The sequence below is a fragment of the Mesocricetus auratus genome, unplaced genomic scaffold (genome assembly GCF_017639785.1).
Source record: "Mesocricetus auratus isolate SY011 unplaced genomic scaffold, BCM_Maur_2.0 Super-Scaffold_100676, whole genome shotgun sequence".
Lineage (NCBI taxonomy): Eukaryota > Metazoa > Chordata > Mammalia > Rodentia > Cricetidae > Mesocricetus > Mesocricetus auratus.
In genome coordinates this window covers 149,899,966-149,921,740 of record NW_024429266.1, presented here as the reverse complement: position 1 = coordinate 149,921,740, position 21,775 = coordinate 149,899,966, and the positions used below count along the sequence as shown (strand labels likewise).

The 21,775-nt window shown below is 52.8% G+C and overlaps 1 protein-coding gene and 1 long non-coding RNA gene across 3 annotated transcripts; one reads left to right on the top strand and one right to left on the bottom strand.

Annotated features, from left to right (window-relative positions):
• Positions 1–8,182: 8,182 nt before the first annotated feature.
• Positions 8,183–9,212, bottom strand: Dnajb8 (DnaJ heat shock protein family (Hsp40) member B8). The gene has a single exon (XM_005071142.2). The coding sequence runs from the start codon at positions 8,968–8,970 to the stop codon at positions 8,278–8,280; it is 693 nt and encodes a 230-aa protein (XP_005071199.1). The 5' UTR covers positions 8,971–9,212; the 3' UTR covers positions 8,183–8,277.
• A 73-nt stretch (positions 9,213–9,285) lies between these two features.
• On the top strand, positions 9,286–21,131 carry LOC121137241. 2 transcript variants are annotated; one of them, XR_005874483.1, is made up of 5 exons: positions 9,286–9,313; positions 15,049–15,114; positions 17,651–17,732; positions 20,696–20,816; positions 20,943–21,131. It is a non-coding gene; the product is annotated as an uncharacterized LOC121137241 (long non-coding RNA). The 2 variants fall into 2 exon arrangements; XR_005874482.1 differs by lacking the exon at positions 9,286–9,313 and adding an exon at positions 10,266–10,471.
• Positions 21,132–21,775: the final 644 nt, after the last annotated feature.

Below are 21,775 nucleotides of genomic sequence, written 5' to 3'. Positions count from 1 at the left end.
TGACCAGACTGCATCTCCATGCCGCCAGGGCTTGTCATGCTTCTCACCTGCCTGGCCTTCTGTCTTCCTCAGACACTTGGGAATGCCCCCTGAGCCCCAGGCTCCAACTTTGCAGAAATAAAAAATAGACACTACAGAAATACCTCATCTTCCTGTGACCAAGCACTGAGTGTGCATGTGCGTGTGCGTGTGTGCGTGTGTGTGCGAGTATGTGTGTGTGAGTATGTGTGTGTGTGTGTGTGTGTCCTCCCCTGCAGCTTCAGTACAAGAGTCAGACGGGATCCAAGACTAACAGTCTCCAGCGCTTGGATCCCCATCTTCCCAAGGACTTGCCGCCGTCGCTTCTCCCGTGCCAAGGCCCCTGTCTCAGGTATGCTCCTTTTACCCGAAACCCCTCTCAGTGGGCCCGAAGCTCTCCAGCCTGCTAATCCCTGACTGCCTCCCTCTCTTCTGTGGTGGAGAGTTCAAATCTTCTCCTAACTCCCCTAAATCCCACGTTCCTCTAGGAGCAGTTCAGAGTGGGTCCTATGCTGTGCCAGGGACCCGCACTCCTGGGGGGGAGATACCCACCTGTGATGGAGGAAGGCAGTGTGGATATCAGACAGATGCCAGCTGTCCAATGTCCCCAAACAATGCTGGGCACAGCAGGGACTGCCTTGTTGTGCTACCAGTATTAAATAGAGGCAAAGATTGACCACCAAGCCTGCATTGCCCCTGGACTGTTTCTCAAAGTGAGTGGCTGACGGCAGCTGAGGATGTCCTTCCTAGCAGAATTCCAGATCGCAACATAGGAAGGATAGATGCCACTACCCTGTGAGGCCCTGACCACAGGCCCAGGCGCAGTTATCACTGACGCCAAGGTCGTGGGTGAAAAGCTGAGGGGATTCCTTCACGGGTGGGCCACGCTGGACCCTGGCAGCCAGTACACAGCCTCACATTCATCGGAAGAGGTGACCCTGCAAAGATGCTGCGGTGGGCACACCTCCCTCAATGAGAGCTTTTTGCCAGGGCCCAGCATATCTGTAATGGAGCTGATACCCACCTACAGGAAGGGCTGACATCACAGGACATGCCGAGAGGGTTCCCACAGCATGCTCAGTCCCTGAGCAGCAAAGCCGCACTGAGGCACAGCTGTTGATGGCTGGCGTGTGACAGCTGAGCCCCGTGGGCAGCCTGCAGCCAAGCATCTAGCACCAGTGAGTCCTCCAAGCCTCCAGAGGAGAGCTGCCCATAGATAGCGAGACCAGTGGGAGAGCCACCTGGGGCAGGCCACAGTGGGGGGGCCATAAACTAGCCTTTCCCAGCCAGCAACCACATTGGTCGATAAGCCTAATTAATAATTAACTTTTTAATTAAATATCAATTTAAAGCAACACACGTACTATCTCTTGCAGTGAATGCTTTGGCCTTCCTTTCCTAGAGAGTCTGTTGAGGTCAGCAGGTGCTGGGACCCTGCAGTGGAGGGACTGAAGAGAGAGCTGGAGGCTGCTGCCACAAGGAGCTACCCATGGCTTCCCTCACCTGTGGCCACAGGGATGATGGACCCAGCGGTACCCCCCCCCAGGCACTCAGGAGCTCCTCCCCTTTACCTTCAAGCCCTCTTCTGCTGGCCCTGTGCCAGGAAAGCTAGAGTCAGGATGGAAACTGTCCCTGCCCTTGGTGAGTAAGCTGGGCCCAGGCAGACAGACAGAGAGCCCTCACGGATGGTCCCAAAGGAGAATAAATGGTTAACCAAATGCCATGGGGATGGGAGCTCTGGCTGGGGAGGGGCGGGTTGCAGCTCCTGGGTGGGATCCCAGAGGCAGAGGACCCCATGTAGCCCTGGTGTTTAGAGAATATGGCCGCACCCTAGCCACCAACTCAGATCCTACAAACTACTCCAGGGGTTTCCTGACCGACTGCTTGGGTGACCGCAGGCGTAACCACGGCGCCTGGGGGCTTGAGAGGCTGGCGGTGCCAGGTTCCTGCTTTGGGGTGTAACAGCACAGTGTGGTCGGCGGGCAGGTGGCCCTGGACAGAGCTGCCCAGAGCCCATGCTACAGAGCTTGTGGAGCGGAACCTGTCCCGGGGACAAGCCAAGGGGAGCCAGGGCCTGAGACACAGGAGGCGGCTCAGTCTGGAGAGCTGCTCAGAGAACAGCTTTAGGCTACTCTGAGCTTGGGTGGTCTCTAGCCCAAGATGCAAATATGCTGTGGTGGAACCTGTGACATACAGGAGTGCCTCTGGGGGCAGCTACATCCACCTGGCTGTCTGCGCCTATGGAAGACACTTTCCTGGGATGCATGGTTTTCACTGTCATACAGTATAACCACGGGGGTGGGGTTCGCTGCTGTGACCAAGGGGACAAGAGACACACCTTTGGGAGTGACCAATGGGGTGTTCCCAGAGCCAGGGGAGAGCGAACAAACAGAAGTATAGAAACAGGGACCACGGGAGAAGGGACAAGCCTGTGCTCTCCCACAGTAAAACAAAGACATTCCATCAAGGGATGAATGGGCTGCTGGCTTCATCCTGATCCGTGTCACCCGTCTGAGTGATGCTGCCAGGCCCACACCACAGAGGACCTCCCTGCAGCCCTGCTCCCAGCCACCCAGCTCTGGCCTATCCTGTGCTCTGCATCCCAGACAGGACCCACCCTTCTGCCCTTACATCCACTTAGGGGACCTGCGTTTGTCCAGGTCTTGCTCCAGGCCAGGCATTCAGTGTCCTCTCTGTGTCACCAGGAAAATGGGCTACCTGGGCATAGAGCCATTGGAGAAGATGTTGATGAGCTCTCCTGTGTGGTCCTGTGAGGAGAGGAGGCGAATAATACCCCCCACAGAGACATCCCTGGTCCTTCATAGGACTCTCAAGAGGAGACTAAAAGAAGGACTCAGGTTGGGAGATGGCTTTGAGTGATCTGAGTGGATATTCAGTGTCATCCTGTGAGAGGGAGACAAGAGGGACAGGAGTTGCAGAGACCCAAGGACGCTGGCTGCCGGCTCTGAAACTGAAAGAGGCCAGGACAGACCCTTAGACCCCAGGAGAGCCGGGCTGACATCACTACTCTGGACAGAGACAGGGTAAGCTTGGGTTGCTATAAGCACCAAGTTTGTCTTTCTTCTTCTTCTTCTTCTTCTTCTTCTTCTTCTTCTTCTTCTTCTTCTTCTTCTTCTTCTTCTTCTTCTTCTTCTTCTTCTTCTTCTTCTTCTTCATCACAGAAGGAATGGAAGGCAAACAGTCAGCCTTGGTCCCACAGGCTCTGTAGCGGGGGATCCAGCCCCCTCCAGACCAGGGCTAATTTGTGGTTGCCCCTATCATCCCAGGCTCTCAGGAGGCTGACTGAGGCAGGAGGATCACTTGAGCCTCCAGGGCCAGTCTAGGCAACGTAGCAAGACACTATCTCAAAAGATTTTTTTAACCAAAAAATGAAAGTTTGATAAAAGAAAACTACAGATGTAATTGAGTCTTCCACTCACCCACTAGCTGTTCCCAGCGCAGCTCTGGTGCAGAGCGGGGGGGGGGGGGGGTCGGGGGTGCACACTGCGGGCTGTTCTTTATACTCTTGTATGCTTTGATGTTGCCAGGAGTGTGAGTTGGGACATTCCAGTCTCACCATGGCTTCAACCCAGGAACCATCAAACATGGGAGGGGCTGGGACACCACCCCACCATTAAGGGGGACCAGTTCCAACTCTGCCCAGCCTGGGGAGGGGTCAGTATTCCCTGGACACCAAAACTCATGATCCTCTATGGCCCATGATTGGAAAGGAGAGGGAGGGTGAGGTCGGTCCTCCTGGTAACTAAACAATGGGCATGGTTCCGCCCAGCCGCCAGATCCAGGTCCAGACAGGATGTGGGATGGTGGGTGCCAGGGGCCGGGGAGGGGACAGATTGGTGTCTAGTGGAGACAGTGTCAGTTTGGGAGGATGGAGAAGCTCTGGAGGTGGGTGGTGGGAACAGCAACAGGACCCAGTGGGTTTCAAGCCACTGACTGGCACCTTGAAAAACGGTTGAAGTGGTAAATTTTATGCTGCATGTACTTTTCCACAGCTAAGATAACAGAGAGGGGAGAAAGAAGTGGCCCTGTGTGAGGCGGAGGCTGCCACAGAGAGCAGAAAAGATGCCCTGGAACTGCTGAGCTGGAACTGCCCCTGCTCCAGCCCCCATGAGGAAAAGCATAGGCTATCGTGGAAGGTTCCAGGCCTTCATTTGGGAGGCAGAGCTGACTTGGGTCTCCTTCCGGGACCGTCCCCCTTGCACTGTCCTCAGAGGTGACAGCTGTGGCTGCGTGAGTTCCAGGGCTCCCTGCTTAGATCTTTTCTGGGGTATGTCTGACAATCCCACTCTGCAGGGTGTGTTCGAGAGATGCTGGAGGTTGGATGGTGTGTGGCAGACACAGCCCAGCACAGGACACTCCGCACTGTTCTGCCATTGGCAAAATACAGTCTCTGTTACCACGGTAACTGATAATGGTGCGGTAGAAGCTTCTGGAAGTTTCTGGAGGGAAGTAACTGGGCTCCAGGCTGAACTGGGCTGCCAGGGGTCTGTCAACCTGTCACAGCAGACCGGCTGACTGGGATGTCTGGCACAGCCTATCATCCTGTCCCAGGGGACAGAGGAGTCCCAGACCAGCAGGAACACCTTTAGGCCCACGGCAGGCTGGCCTCATAGACAGGCAGGATGTGGGTGAACAAGCATGCTGTTCCCAGTCACCTGTGTGGCAACCATTGGCCTTGCTTGAATCCGGCTCAGCCCTCCATCCTGCAGGGCTCCTCCTGTCCCCATGCCTCTCCTCCATGTCCCTCTCCTCGCTGACTCTCTCTGATCTTGGTCTTTCTGCAGTCCCACCACCCACACCCCCTCAGCCCACTCCCTTATCTGGGTCCCGCACAATCCAGGGAGCCCATCCCCATGACAACAGGGCAGATGGCCCTGTGATAGTGGCTCTCCCTCCCACCGTGGCTCAATCCGTCTTTGAAATTAAATCAGCTGTGATAACATCAAGGGCCAGAGGGAGGGGAGGCTGCCTGTGCCCCACCCACCATGCCTGCTCAGGGGAGGGGACCAGGGGGCAGACCAGCTCACAGTGTGGTCAGGTGATCTTGGCCCGGTCTCTTGCCCCTGCAGCCTCAGTCTCTCCATCTATAAAACAGGTTGATCATATTTATTGCTTAGGTCAGTGGAAAGCTCTGGAGCAGTGGGCAGGATTGAAGCCCTTCAGCTTACAAGGACCCTTAGCCCTCCGAAAGCCTACCTAGCCTGGGACACAGAGACACCAGCTACCCAGAGCAGAGGTTTTAGCTTGTTCTCCTGGACCTCACTGCCGAGGCCATAGTATCCTGCATGTAACACACTCTACAATTCACATCAGTGCTCTGCCTTCTCCCCAGCAGAGCTAGGCATTTTTGGACAGTCAGGACCTCTCCAGGATGTAGCAGAGAGTGAGGCTGAAAGGGCCTTGGAGACTGGAAAAGATGGGTGGATGAATTGGAGTTGAGAGTCCAAACAGGATACACTATACAGAAGCTGGGAAGGGGGAGAGAGCAGAGGATTGAGGCCAAGCTGCAAGGAATCTGGGAAGAAGCAGGCTGTGACAGAGGGCACAGCCTGTGCAAATGTCCTGAGGCAGGACTGTGCTGGGCGCAGGCAGTGAGGACGATGGTGAGGCTGGAGCAGAGGAAGGGGAAGCCAGAGGTTGTGGGGCAGGTGACTCGTGGCCTCCAGAGAGGGTAAGCAATGATGGCTTATACCAGTGAGTGTCTCAGAGTGCTCTTAGTTTTCGCTTTTAGGTTTCTAGAAACTTCTCTGGCTATGGGTTGAGAGTAAACAAACAGGGGCGGGGAAGGGGTAGGATGTCCAGGTAGATAGCATGGGGACAGGTACAATGTGGTACACCACAATGTACCTTTCAGGGAGGTAAGACATGGATGGGACACGGGCAGCCAGTCCTCACTCTAGACCAGAAGGGCTCTAGAAGACATTTATCTTGGGCAGAACGCCCTGCCCAGAGAGGCTTGTTGAGACCACCGGGAGACGACAGAGAGTGGGGTCTCAGGAGGAATTTAGGGAGCCGGGAAGATACTAGCAGGCCTTACTCCCACACAGGTGCACTTTGAGATGGGATTCCCACAGAAGAACCAGCGTGGACACTGCCCATGACTGTCAGAAGTGTGGCGCAGCAGAGGACAGTGTGATGCCAAGCAACACTGTGGGGAGAACCAAAGGCCCTGAAGCAGCTTCAGATTCTGTCTCTTCTCTGGAGCATCCCTTTACCCTGTGGTAGCCCACCAGGCTCCACAGCCTACAGGGCCTCAGGGTTGAGGACCCAAGGCAGCCCTGAGGGGGGTTGGGAATGCCATATCTCGTCTGTGCCGGAGGGAGAGAGGACACAGGTGAGACTCAGGAAGGGGGAAGTTAGTGGTCCCTGGCACAATGTTCTTGGGATACTGGGACAGACCCCCGAGTCTGGCAAGCACCCAGATCTCTTCTGGGCACTCAACTGGAGTGTGTGGTTGTTTGGCGCTGCTAGGCTGTAATTGGATTTGCCCAGCAGCTGCCTGCCCTAAGCAGGCCCACTTGAGGCAGCCGTAGCTGGTCAGTGATCAGGGACATTAGCAGGTCAACAGGGGCAGAGGTCGGGTGGTTAGTGCCCTGGGACTTTGATAAAGTTAGTCCCCAAGCAGGGCTGGGAGCTTGGACTCTGCCTTCTGTGTGCCCCGGCTCCCTTGCCCTAACCAGTAACGTGGTTAGCTGCCTCCAGCTGCCGGCGGGCTGAGGGCCTCTGAGGCATGTTCCAGGGAATGGGACCCAGGTCAGGCCTCGGGGTCAACAGCTTCTGGCCACCACACTTGCAGCACTCGACTGGCCCTGGAAATCTTGGGGTGATACCTAGCTTCCCAGAACAGGAAGACGATTCCTGGGCCCACCTCTCGGTGGCCTGCACTCCTCCTCTTCCTAGCACTGTGTGGAGAAATGGATACATTCTTCCTTGGTTCCCTCAGCTAACCAGGTTCTCTTAACACCTCCCAGCCTCCTGTCGCTTCTCCCCATGAGCACCAGGACACCCCTTGGCCTTCTGTGCCCTGGAACTTTGCATGTCACTTCCTCTCCACACCACCGGCTGGACCCCTTCCGAAGCTGGAGTTCACATGCAAGCAATGTCTGTTCAGCTCATGCGCTCAGCACCCACAGGGCTGGTCCCCTACCTGACAGTGAGCGACACTCTGTCACTAGCCAGTGTTAACTCTGGAGTCCTTAGGGGTTGGTTGGTGCAGCCCCATTGCCCTATAATCACCGTGGGCACTGTTTAAAGGCTGGTCCCTCTACCCTAATACCCAGCATGGAGCTCAGCTGCCTGTCAATTCTGTAACCCCTCCCTTTATCTCTTCCATAATATAGAGTCAAGAACCCTGATATGTGAAAATTGGGGGTGTTGCACAGTTGCTTACATTTACTTCTCTTGTCTCTTCCTGTTCTTCCAACAGTGCAGCCTGCTCCTGCCCCAGGACCTTTTCACACGCTGTTCCCACCACCCAGAATGCTTTTCTCAAGTTGTCAGCATCTCGGAAGATCTTTCCGGGAGACCTGATACAGACTCTCCCTGCCCATCTCTCAGCTTGTGACACCGCTGCTCCCAGCCCACCCCATGGTTCCCGGGACCAAACATAAACATACTCATGGTGGGGACAGGGATCTCACCTGCTACCCATGCAAGGACCCTGGAGTATTTGCAGACAGAAGCATGATGGGAGGCACAGGGGGAACATGGGGATGCTGAGGCCAGGGAGGTGGTTGAGGTCAGACCACAAGGGCTTCATGGTGGGGATGAGGTCAGAGCAGAAAAGGAGGGAAGATTGAAAGCAGGGTAGGAAAGAAAGACATGAGAGCCTGGGTCTGGGGTGGATGACTGCCACTCTATTAGTGATTAAGGAAAAGTGGGGATTAAGTAGGAGGGCCGTGAGGATGGTGGTCATCCTGGAGGAGGGACATGGGAGGAGCAGGTAAGAGAGGGATGAGGGTGACAGGATGGTGTAGGGATCAACAACCACCCAAAGGCCTGGTCCTAGGCGCCCTGTGGGAAGCAGCTGGTGCTGGGCATAGAGGCCACAAGCTCCTGAGTGTGTCTGTGGAGCTGTGGCAGGCACACAGTGGGCCGACGGCGACACACCCCACCCGAGGTTGGGAGAGGTATCTACTTGAACTCACTTAGCACATTTATTTATTAATGATTAGCTTGCGACTACTGTGGCCCCCTTGTGATGGATGGTGCCTGGTGCAGGGCAGGGCCAGGTGGCCCTCACTTGTTGTCCACCCGCATGACCTTCTCCTTGCCATTGATGGTTACTGACCGGAGCTTTCCATCCTCTTCCACCTCCACACGCTCCTGGCCGTTCTCCACAATCCGCTTGGTGGTCACCTTGCGGCCATTCACTATCTCCGTGGATGACATCACTGACTTGAACCCTGAGTTACCTGAACTGGAGCCACCGATGGAAGTGGACGAGAAGGCGCTGCGGCTGCCCCCGCCACGGCCCAGGGTATCAAAGGACGAGAAGGCCTCCATGAACGATGGGAACTCACCGAAGCCCGAAGAGAAGGCCCCACGTAAACCGTGGTTCCGTCCTCGGTCACTGAATGGGGCGTCCCAGAAATCAAAGGAGAAAGGGTCCATTCCCCCAAAAAACTCACGGAAGATATCCTCAGGATTGCGGAAGGAATAGCCAGCACCAAAGGGACTGCCATGGGTTACATTGCCACTGCCACCAGCCCTCCAGCTGTCACAGCCTGCCCGGTCATACACAGAGCGCTTCTTGGAGTCCGACAAGACCTCATAGGCCTCAGACACCTGCTTGAACTTCTTCTCGGCCTCCTCCTTGTTGTCAGGGTTCTTGTCGGGATGCCAACGCAAAGCCAGCTTTCGATACGCCTTCTTGATGTCCTCAGGGGAGGCACTCGACTGCACACCTAACACTTCATAGTAGTTGGCCATGGCAAGGGTGGAGGGGACCGGACCAGACTAAGGAGGGCTGAGGAGGGCTGAGGCAAGTGGCTGGGGTCCTCCCTTGGGTGGGGGACTTGTTGGAATCTGCTGGCTCTGGGTGGCAAGGGTTCAGCTTTCCATCCTTCTGGTTCTCAGGGACAGGTGGAGCCTCCACTGAGAGGGGAAGGGGGTAGGGACAGTGTCGCTCTGGGCTAGGCCTAGGTGGCCCCTTCCAAGCTGGGACCAGGGCCCTTTGTGACATAAACACTGAGTAGCAAGTCCCCACCCCCTCAGCCAAGCTCTACTCATCACAGGGCTGTGGGAGTCCTGATCGCTGCGGAAGGCCTGAAGTGTGAGTTTGTCTATGTGGAGGCTGTTGCGCTCGGGAGCCAAAGAGGAGAGGCAGGGTCAGCTACGGGACTGGGTCAGTGGCGCCAGTGTTAGATGGCAGTTGTCAGCAGAAGGAGCAAGGGCTTCCTGGGATCAGTTGTCTGAGCCGAGTCTGCTTGCTGCGATGGGTTGAAGAGGTCCCAAGCGCCAGGGGCAGTGATATTTGTGGCCTGTTATCTCTAGATTCTCAGACATCAGGAAGGTTGGGACAGATCCAGCCCACAGTGCATGATCAGCAAAGATCTGCTTAATGTATGAGGCTCAGAGACGTATAGACACAGCTTAGGGTCACACAGCAAATTTGGAGGGAGAAGGAAACTGGAACTAGGACCATCTGGATTGGGGTGGCCAGTGAGAAGATGCATTCTGTTTAACTCAGGTATAGAAGGTGGTTCATACAAAGTGCAGGTGAAGGAAGACGGAGCAGGAGCCCCCAGCCACACGCCACCTCCTGATCCCACACATGGAAGGAGAAATGTAGAAAGCAGCTCATCCTAGAACTGGAGGACATTTGTCCTCTGGAGTAGGTGGTGTGAAGGGGCGGACAGACCCTGAGGTTCACAGCTACAAGGACATCGAGCGCCATGGGAGCATGGGACAGCAGGCTGCTATCGGAGAGTAGAGCTCTGTGGTGTCACTGGTGCTGCTCTCACAGCAGCCCTGGGAAGTCTCCGGGTTTGTGGTCCTTGGCTTGTGCTCTGCTATTGGATTCTGTCTGGAGTACCAGCATTGAGATCTCCCGCAGCAGATGGAAGCAGCGGACTCAACTCCTCAGAGTGTCAATAAGACACTGAACTTCCAAGACTTCTAAGACGCCATCCTCCTCCTCCTCCTCCTCCTCCTTCCTCCTCCCTCCTCCTCCTCCTCCTCCTCCTCCTCCTTCCTCCTCCTCCTCCTCCTCCTTCCTCCTCCTTCCTCCTCCTCCTCCTCCTCCTCCTTCCTCCTTCCTCCTCCTCCTCCTCCTCCTCCCTCCTCTGCACCTTTGAGTCTTTGTCTCCATTATCCCCCCCTCATTCTTTCATCTCCCAGGGTCCCAGTTGCAGACACCTTGCAGGAGACATAGCAGTTCTCTTGAGTCCACAGGCCAGGAAGGACAACAACAGAGTCTGGAGACACTTAGGTAACTGTCACTATCACTCACATTCATCTCACCAAGAGCAGGACAGGCTCCATGCTCCGCACCTGTCCTCACTAACCCAGGCTGCCGCTGGCGGCTTCAGGTAGAGATGGCTGTACCCTCCATTGGGGTAGTGATGGTAATAGCCATGTTCGTGATGGAAACGATGGGAGGAGCAGGAGGTAATGACAGAGGCCATGGAGATGGTAGTGATTGTGACACTCCCATGAGGATGGCAAGGAGTGGAAGCCATGTGTGGCCCAGCTTGCTAAGGTGCAGCACCAGCCGGGCGTTGGTGGCGCATGCCTTTAATCCCAGCACTTGGGAGGCAGAGGCAGGCGGATCTCTGTGAGTTCGAAGCCAGCCTGGTCTACAAGAGCAAGTTCCAGGACAGCCTCCAAAGCCACAGAGAAACCCTGTCTCGAAAAACAAAAACAAAAAAAAAACAAACAAACAAACAAAAAAAAGAGCTAAGGTGCAGCGCCACACCCAGTAGTGAGAAACACTCAGGATGCGCCTTCCTCATCTGCCCGCACTGTAGGGGTTGCTGGGACTACGCCTCCCAGGCCTCATCAGTGCAGCCCTGAAGAGAAGCTGTTCTGACCCGAGGTTGGCAGAGGGACTGAGGATGCCAAGCCCCAGGAGTCACTGCAATCCCCTGTCGGTGGGTGGTGACAGCCCTTGCCCACCACCTGGTGAAGGCTACTATCTGCCGGGTAGGAAAGCCCCTCCTCCTGCCAGATGATTATGCAAGTCCCATGGCAACTGCTGGAGAGTCGGGTTGAGGGAGGGAGGAAGCAACTCTACAGGAAACTCTAGGTGGCCACAGAGGATGATGGGTGACTGTGAGGATGTGTGCTCGATGATGGAGGAGGAGAAGGTAGTGGTGATAGGGATGGTGGGCTGGGGCGGGGGCAGCAGTGGGCTGATGGAGGAGGGCATGATGGGGTAATTGTGAAGGTGAAGATGGTGAAGAAGGTGATGATTGTGGTGCTGATGGCAGTGATGGAGCTGATGGCGGTGATGGGAAGGGTGACGACGGTGGCGCCGATGGAGATGGTGGTGACGGTGGTAGCAATGGCGGTGACAGAAAGTGACGGTGGTGGTGATTATGGTGGTGGTGAAGGTGATGCCGAGGGAGGACATGGTGGTGGTGAATCTTGGTTGAAACAGTAGAGGGGGTGGTGATGCTGAAGTCGTGATCAGGGGAAGGCAATGACAGTGACACCATCAGAGATGATGATAGCGATGGTGATGATGTCTGAGGGTGGCCATGGAGTAGTGGCACTGATGGAGGTAGGGACAGTGGCAGTAATAGAGGTGCATTATAGTGTCAGAGGGAGTCACTGATGTTAACTGGAACTGAAGAGATGGGCATCATGACCGGGGGTTTACACGATGCTGACAGCCAGGTCAGTAGGTGTTGGAGCAGTCTGAGGTTCCCATATGCTGTCATCAGGGCCTTGGTGTGCTTACGGCGTTGAGTTCAAGAGATTCAGGGTGATGATGTGTGCTGAAATCCTGTCGTCCCCTCCGGCCCCAGCCAGGCACCTCTCCTGTCTTGCTGGCGTCTCTGGTGCTGTCCTACTCATCTCCCAGGAGGAACCTCTGCCTGCTGCTAACTCCTGGACCTCTCCTCCAGATGGAATCTATCTGCCCCAAAAACGCTGAGGCTCAGGGACTGCCCAGGACAGAGGACACTCACAATGACTTAGGGCATCAACACATCCAGGGTCTCTCAGGGCTAAAGGAACCTTGACAGTGGAGACCCCCTAGGTGGGCCATGAAGGGAGATACAGAACCTAGAATTGGATAGCCGCTTGGTGGCAGCATGCTGAGGTGACTTCCTCTTCCACAGAATTCTACAAACTAATGTCCTGTGAGGTTCCAAAGCCTAAAGTGTTTGGGGGTCCAAGTGGAAGGAGCATAACATTTGAGTGTAGACTGCGGTGAATAGGCAGGAACATTAGCCAGCCCCTGTGCTCCTGATTCCACAACTGATAGGTCACTTCTATTCTGTAAATCTCTGTCCTCATTCACTAGTGGGATGGTGAGATCCCCTCCCCTCCCCCTCTCTGGGGAGTCAGCATCTGACACCTCAAATCCACAGTCTCCGAAAGGACTCTGGGAAGAGAAAGGACCTCAGATGATTAGGTGATCTCAGCAGAGTCCAGCTCAGTCCAGAAGCAGGCCCAGAGAGGGCAAGGCACACCCAAGGTCACACAGCAGCCCTAGAAAGCCCTCCCCAGGCAAGCTGATGGAGGCTGATTAGGCAGCCAGAGGCCTCTCTGTCTCTCTAATTAATGGAGTGGCTTTTTAAAAGGATTCTAATCACCCCGATGCTATCTGCTTATCGCCAGAATCCCTAATTAGATGGTCCTGGCAGGAACTTGCCTAATTCCCCCCAGCCTCTGCACCCTGCCTATGGGGGCAGCCCACCCACCCGTCCGCTCCACCAGATGGGCAGCTGTGGGGCCTCCTCTCCTCTCGGGGCCTGAGGTAGCCAACTGCCTTTCCTTCAGGATGGATGGGTGACAGGGATGGATGGATGGGTTGCTGGATTGACAGCGACAGGTGAGTGATGGGACTGGGTGGCAGGCATCCATGAGGAATAGATGAAAGGGTGAGCAGATAGACTGAGGGATAAGGTCATACAGTGACTAAGGGTGTAGACTGCCAAGTCGGACGACCTAGGTTCGAATCCCAGCTCTGTCACTTCACAGCTGTGTGTTCTTGGGGAAGTCGCTTAACTGCTGTGACTCGGTTTCCTCATTTCATCTGTAAAGCAGGGATAATAGCTCTTCTCCCAGGGGCGTTTGGCAGTAACTGGGGGAAGATGCTGCTGACATCCCTGATCCAGGGTAGCCATACCACCCTCCACATAGTGACTAAGCCCAATGTCAGCAGCAAGAAGAAAGAACTTGTCCCAAGCCCTAGACCACGCAGCTGTTAAACACAGTTCTGCACTGTTTTTCTGTGCCAAGGGCAGTATTGTCTTCACTGTGGACAGTTTGATTACACAGGATCTGGGGGTGGCTTGTTTCTCGGTGAAACGAAGACCGGAAGTGTGAGTGGCTCCAGCAGAGGGGCCGGGACAGGTACCTGAGGAGACCAGAGGTTCAGGGCCAGGTCTAAGCTTGGAGAGTGTACTGAGATAGGAGGCCTTGGAGAGAGTTGGAGTAGGAGGAAGGTAGATCAGTTGCAGGTTCCAGGAGGATCCTCGGCAGCAATGGTATTGAGCGTGATACCTACCAAGTCTGGGCATTACCAAGAGTGGACGGAACTAGGGCACCTGGTATCACCATTCTCTGCTGGTTAGTATGAAACAAAAAGACGAGGTGGGAAATTTTTAGCTTAGAGAGTCAAGTATATGAAGACCCTTGTCTCAGTGAGCCTCCAAACTCTGACCCCAGAGGAACGTAACATGGACGCAGAGAGAGCAGCACTCCTTGTGCCCTGTATGTAGCAGTAAACAGAACGGATCACTTAAGCCCTTTTTAAAAATTGATTAATCAAGGCCAGGTGGTGGTGGCACATGCCTTTAATCCCAGCACTCAGGAGGCAGAGGCAGTCGGATCTCTGTGAGTTCGAGGCCAGTTTGGTCTACAGAGCAGTTCCAGGACAGGCTCCAAAGCTACAGAGAAACCCTGTCTCAAAAAAAATTGATTTTTCTGGGCGGTGGTGGCACACACCTTTAATCCCAGCACTTGGGAGGCAGAGACAGGCAGATCTCTGTGAGTTCAAGGCCGGGCTGGACTGACAGCCTCCAAAACAATACAGAGAAAGCCTGTCTCATAAAACCAAAAAAAATTGATTTTATGTGAGTGTATGGGTATCTTGCCTGCATGTGCATCTGGGCACCACGTGTGTGGTGCCGGTGGAGGTCAGAAGAGGGTGTCGTCAGATTCCCTGGAACTGGAGAGAGAGAGATGGTTGTGAACCACCATGTATGCAGGCGCTGGAAACCAAGACTGGGTCCTCTGCATGAGCAACCAGTGCTCTTAATCACTGCACCATCTCTCCAGCTCACTCACAGAAGCATCTTATGGAAATTGAGCAAATGGACCACATGAACTTTATGCTGTGAACTTTTATATCGCAACAAAGGGAATGAACCAGAACTTTATATATTAATGTGAATATCTCAAATGTGATGGTAAACAAAAAACAAAAGTGTTTCTTTAATGTTTGTTTGTTTGTTTTTTAGTATATGGCACTTCAATGACAGCCTCCCCCTTACCTGATGTTTTGGTTGGAAAATATTAGATGGAAAATTCCAGAAGTAATTCATAAGCTTTAAATTATGCACCATTCTAAGTAGCTTGATATCATCATCCCTTACTCCCATTCTACCCAGAACATAAAGCATCCTTTATCCAGTGTATCCACTGTGATGTGTTACCCACTGTCAGTCACTTAGCTGCAGCCAGGGAGTCAACGTTCAGATACACACATCCTGTTCACTATTGGCTGGAGAGAGGATGGTGATGTTGGTGGTTTTGTTGTGTGACTGTTCTGTTTTATTGTTGCCATTGTTCATCTTTTACTGAGCCTCACTTACAAACTGAACTCTATCCTAGGAAAAACACCTCGCCTCCAGATAAGTTTCTGGGACCCATGAGAATCTTGGGCTGCATCCTCCGCAGGTGAGGAGAGATCTCCCACATTTGTCAAATATGAAAACATGCAGAAAGATGCAAGTCCATCTTCAGGATTCCCACAGTGAGGGGTGAGGAAGCCCTGGCCCCCCATTGAGGAAAGGGAACCTTGGTGGCCCTGGTGAGGTCAGATTCCTCCAGCCCCCCAGATCCCACTGCCATGCACTGGTATGTGGGTGTCATTCATGGGGTCACTGCTGGTTAGGTAAGACTCCACTGTGGTGGCGACACAGGTGTCTCTCTGGAAGAAGCTACAGGAATCCTACAGCTTGAAGAAGTGAGCAGGGTTTAACTTAAGGGATCTGACAAGCATTTCATGAGTCCTCTCAGCAGAGCCTGAGCTTCCAGTGAGTGCTAGCTGGGGCTTGCCCTCAGATCTAGCCTTCTGGGATAGCAGGGAACCCTGCTGATTAGAAACCTAGCTGGCTACACAGGCTCCTGGCAACAGAAACCATGAGGTAAAATTGTGCACAGTTTTTTAAATTATTTATTATTCATAGTTTTTTTATCTGTGTACATGCTTGTACCCCAGGAGAAGGCGTCAGACCTCATTGTAGATGGTTGTGAGCCACCATGTGGTTGCTGGGAATTGAACTCAGGACCTCTGGAAGAACATGCAGTGCTCTTAACCTCTGAGCCATCTCTCCAGCACCTGTGCACACTGTTTAAGTTGGTAAGTGTGCCATGAGACATACCAAGAACTGCAGTGATTATGCCACCTATGTTTTGGGATGTCTGAAATATTTTTTTTTTTTGGTTTTTCGAGACAGGGTTTCTCTGTAGCTTTGGAGGCTGTCCTGGAACTCACTTTGTAGACCAGGCTGGCCTCGAACTCACAGAGATCCACCTGCCTCTGCCTCCCGAGTGCTGGGATTAAAGGCGTGCGCCACCAACGCCCAGCTGAAATATTTCTAATATAAAAGAAAGCTCTGGGACAATCTACCTGTGAGAGAGAAGTAGAGTAGGAGTAGGCGTGAATGTTCTAGAAGTGAGTGGGCTGGGGCAGGAGCTGGAGGGGGTATAAGGCCCCTGGTCCTCCATCCTGGGGTGGGGGGGCTGGATCAGCATCCTTTCCGAGTTTAAGCTTGCTTCACACCCTGAAAAGAAGCACCGCCCACCCACACTGAGGGGAGGTAGGCAGAGGGGAGAGCGGCATTTTTCCCAGGATTCCCTGGGGAGTCCCAGTGTGTGCTGGGCGTGGGCCTGGAAGGACAGATGGGCTGGGTCAGCAGCTGGCAGGACCCTCCACCCTCTCCAGGGAGCAACCCTACCACAGCCATCACGTTTTGTCCAAGAACTGAGCTATCCCTTTTCCCACTGGCCTCAGTTTCCCCAGCTTAATGAACCCAACCTAAGCTGGGGAGGGGGGCAGGAGTGGGCCAGCATAGACAGGCTCACTGAATGCCCATGACCATCCCATTGCATCCCACAGGCAGGCTTTAGTCCTGCAGGAAAAGTGCCTGGAAGGAAGGTACTTATTGCCCGGAGCCTGGAGGCGGGAACCAGAAGGACCTCTCCTAGCTGGATGGCCTCTGAGGGCTCTGGACCTGCTCACATTGTCCTTACAGCAGATCTGTAAGGTTCTGCATTGTTTTACTGACGTGGTTTCAGAGTGGCTAAGCAACTTGTTCAAAGCTTTACATCAATGAAGAGGCAAGTCTTGTCTGTCTGTCTGCCCATTCCCCCTCCCAAACCCTGAGTAACACTGTTCCAGGGAGGCCCTAAGAGTCCCCAAGGAAGAAGTCAGGTATGTCTTGACATGGGAGGTTTCAAGGGCTATAGAGAGGTTCTTTTGTCACAGCTGAGGCTCATGATTCCCTGCTATTTAAATGACAAAATGTTATGTAAAGGACATCACAGTTGTTAGCACGTCTGTAAAGTAAAAGGGTCCTTCCAGACCAGATGCCCAGGTCACACTCCTCGGCGTATCACTGTTCTGCTTGGCTGTGTGTCTTCCTGGGTGTTTCTTATATGTATTTGTACATGTGATGCTGAGGGTGTTGTATGACAAAGCTTTTCCCACAGAGATGCAACACACAGGTCTGTTCACAGTGACAGGTAGTCTATGACAACTCACACACCTACCCACCCGAGACAGCGAGTCCAGGACAGCACACATGTCTCCTCGCCTATGACAGAATCCACCAAAGTCCAACCTGGAGAACCAGAGAGTTTTATTGGGGTGACTTACAGGAGTATGGGTGAGGGGTCACTCACAGGAGCAGAAGTGACTCAAGGACAGCTGCCTCATCCCAGTCCACCCCAGCATGGGTGACAGCTCACAATGCTAGGACCCTGGAGCACACGGCACAGCCTGTAGGCAGCTTGGAGAGTGTCCTTTCTAGATGCCTCAGTTGGTCTAAACTTCTTCCAGGCAGCTTAGTTGGTTTCTGTTCCTTCTACGCCGCTGGTCTGGCCTGGGAGTCTTCCTTGCAGGTTGGATTTACCTCAAGGGGCCTAGTGAATCTGGTCAGTTTCAGGGACTTCCTGAATGTATGTTGAGTTGTTTACCTTCCTGTTTAAGGATCTTCCCTGCAGGATGGAGTATTTCAAACTTGGAGCAAACTGTTACATAACAGAGGGTTGGACCACGAACTTCCCACACGGTAAGTAAGCACTCCACCATAGAGCTACATCCCAAGCCAACACAAATATTTTTCTTTTTTAACTTAAATGACAGTTTGATTCACATGTTAAGTCATAGGAATTGCACATATAATTAGCTGTGTATGCACAGCTGGCTTGTCGGTTTCTATGAGACAGGTTATCAAAGTCTCAGGCTGGCTCCACACTTGCTTTGTAGCAGAGGGTAGCCTTGAACTTGTGACCATCTACCTAGTGCCGGGATTGCACCATCATGACAGGCTTATTGCACGTGTTTTAGAAACAAAACACCATCATAACTGTACCTGCTGGTGCATGCCTGTGATCCCAGACGCTCAGCAGGCTGAGGCAGGAGGCACAGGGATCAAAATTTCCAGGCCAGCCTGAACATTCAGTGAGATCTTATCTCAAAAGAAAGAAAGAAAAAGCAAACGGCTGGGATGTAGCTCAGGGATGAGTAAATACCTTCCCTAGGATGTGGTCGCTTCCAGGGATGGACAGTCATGCATTGGCTTAGTTTCTGCATGGCCCATCGAAGTACCCCCTCAGGAAGCAATGCTAAGGTGTGGCGGCAGGGTGGGGTGGGCAGGGGGTGTGGGGTGTAACCCTGATAGGGCTTACAGACACCACCCAGCCTCCACACCTGTAAGACCGCGTCCCTCAGCACTTGCCTGTCTGTGGGGTGACCTCTGTACACCTTCTTCCTGTTCTCTTGAAGGTGGGTGAGTGGTCTTCATTCCTTATTTTTGAGACCAGTCTCTCTGTGTAGCCCTGGCTATCCCGGAACTCACTCTGTAGACCAGGCTGGCCTTGAACTCAGAGATTTGCTTGCCTCTGCCTCCCGAGTGCTGGAACTTAAGGCATGTGCCACCACACCTAACTCTATCATTCTTTATTCTAGTTTTGTAATTCTGGGTCTTTACATACTTTGCAAACTTGTCTCCCTTTCTGCAGGCTTTATTTTGAACATTACTAATTAATTTTGATCATCATTCTATTACCGAAGTTATTTAGGCACGTTATGGAACATTTGGGAGCTAGAAGGAAAATTCCAGTCACATAAATGTTACCTTTTGTTAACATGTAGGGAAATGGGTGTCTCTGTGATTTGCAGCTCAGTGTCAGGAGCTCATTTACAGTGCCTCAAAGCTGTCCCTACCAGCCAGGTCCAGAACTTCCCAGGAGGAGCAGGAATCCCAAGGCCATCCTGGGCTACATGAGACACCACCTAAAATAAGAACAAAAACCTAAGTCTTCAGAGTGTTCCTGTCTTCCCCAATCAAAGCTTCCCCTCCAACCCTACTCCTTCCCCCACAGCTGCTGGTGTCCCCGTGTGGCTCTGAATCTGTGTGAACTCTTGGCTCTGGAGACTTCATGCTTGTGGGCTTGCTTTTCTGAGCATAGTGTCCATGAAGTAGCATAAACTTGCCTTACTTCTGAGAGCCGAGTGGCAACCATTGTTTGGACAGCCTCAGCTTACTGTCCCATCTTTTGATGGACCCCTGGCTATAGCTATAGAAGTGCTACTGTACATGTGCTGTGCAGACACCGGCCGAGTCCCGCTTTCTCCTTTGAGGTGTCTTCTCTCGCCATCCCCCTACTTTTTAAAAACTTCTAATTTTTAAAAATTTTAAAATACTTATTTTCATTTCATGTGCATTGGTGTTTTGCCTGCATGTGTGTCTGTGTGAGGCTGCTGGGTCCCCTGGAACTGGAGTTAGAGCTGTGAGCTGCCATGTGCTGAGCCATCTCTCCAGCCTCCAAAATATTCTTTCATACATGTGTTTGCCTGCATATATGTTCACACATTACAGTGCCTGAGGAGGCTAGAAGAGGGCATCAGACCTCCTGGAACTGGAGTTACAGACAGCTGTGAGCCACCATGTTGTGGTGCTGGGAATGGAACCCTGGGCCTGTCCAACTGTAGCAAGTGCGCTTAACTTCTGAACCATCATGGCTCCAGTAACCCCAGACAAATTCTGTTATTCTGTTGTAGTCAGGATTGTTTTGGTTTTTTCCTTTTCCTTTTCCTTCCTTCCTTTCTTTCTTTCTTTCTTTCTTTCTTTCTTTCTTTGTTTCTTTGTTTCTTTGTTTCTTTGTTTCTTTCTTTCTTTCTTCTGAGTGTGCATGATTTCAGGTTTATCAAGACTGTCCTGAAAATGTCTGGGCCCAAAGTGAAAGATATTTAGACAGCCATGGAGTGTTCGCATCTTGGAACAACTGTCTGTACACTACTTTGGGTATTCGAGTCCATTTTTATTATTCTGCTTCCCCACTCTGATGTAGAAGAAACCTCTATATTTGTTTCTGGTGTCCTGAAAGTTTATCTGGAGGGAACCAAACTGGGTGATCCAGCTGGGTGGGTTGTAATAGTTGGCCTCAAGATTAGATCTTTAGGGCTGGGGTGTGGCTTGCCTGGCACTTGGGGACTTGAGTTCCATCCCCAGCACTGCAAAATACAAGAAAGAGATCCATTTTTTAAAATCTCATATGACATATGTGATATTGTCAAGACTCGATGTCCCCAAGATCCACGTAGATGTAGGACCTAGGGGCCTCCTGGCAACGGGGTCTGGGTGTTGTGAGAGTAGCTGTCCTTCACTGAGAGATGACTGGAAGTGGGTGTTTTTATGTGAGTCTCCTGATGCGAAATTATTCCCAACTAGCTTATGTTTGGAGGCCGTTTTTCAGCTTGAAGCTCATCATTGGCTATCGAGAACCTCTTTGCACAGATTTGGGGTGCCACCTGCACCACAAACTGCCTTGTAAGTCATGGTGTGTTTTTAGGCTCACTTGGTCCCCGGGCATCTGTTCACCCTCACAGGGAAAGCAGAGGTTGGAGCAATCGGCAGGGAATCTTGGATGACGTTTTACTCACATGTCCGTATACAACCCCCTCCCAGTACACACATTCCATTTTTTCCTAAGCTTCAGATTGACTATGTTGACTTTCCTGTTCTTCCAGATGAAGCTTGGAATTGTTTTTGTCTTTTGAGAAAAATCAAATTTTTTTACCTCATAAACTCATTGAGGATCCGCCCACTTTGGGAATGGCTCCATGGTGTCGGTCATCTTTCCTGCCTCAGGTGAGCTTGTCCTATCCTGTGGTAGATGACAGGCATTCCTCTCAACATTCTCCTGGGGGCTGTGTTCACTTCTGAGGCCCTAGGATTGATCATCGAGACTCGTTCCCTTCTCTCTCCTGGTAATAGGTCGCCAGGAGGCAGGAGGTTTGGTTTCTACCATGGAAAATGGGAGTAAGAAGCTAGGCTTGGGAGTGTCCCAGAAGAGGAAGGGAGGAGGGGCTTGGCTGGGTTGGCCAGCCCCTCCTAGGTGCAAACAGATGGAACACACCCCGCCCTGGCCGCTCTGGTGCCTGGTCCTGTGGGATCATAAAGACAGTGGTCACCCTGGTCAAGGCTTGTCGCTCCTGGTCGGTCTGGGTGCTTTTGTCCACAAAACCCCAATTGTTTACCGGGTAACGACTGCGTGGTGGGAGAATGAGGGGCTAAATCATTGTTTGGAGCAGGGACTGCAAACAGGGATCAGCAGCCCCTAGAGCTTGTTTGAGCTGTGACCCTCTCATAACACCAGCCTCTCACACGGGCCCGATGACTCCTCCCAGGTAGCCCTAAGGTCAACAGGCAAGGGTGCATGGAGAATACAACCATTCAGCAGTCATTAGAACACCTATCCCAGGAATGCATTGGCACTGCGCATTCACAGAGGGAAGCCGCTCGCCTGCTGGCTTCCTCCTGGCCTGCCTCTCAGCGCCTAACACTGTACCGGGAATGGGTGCTCCAGTTTGGGGCTGACAGGAGAAAGGAAATAAACCAGGGCATCGTGGCCTTTTGTAAGCTTACTCTGCCTTCTGGGCTTAGAACCTTGTCCTCTGAAAAACTCTAGGTCTAGGATGTGGGAGTTCCATGTTCCAGATTCCAGGTTCTAGGCCTCATGTGCCAGGGTCTGGATTCTGACAACTGGGCTGCAGGCCTCATTTCAGGGTTCTAGCTGGGTTCTACGTTCTGAGCTCTGGACTTAAGGA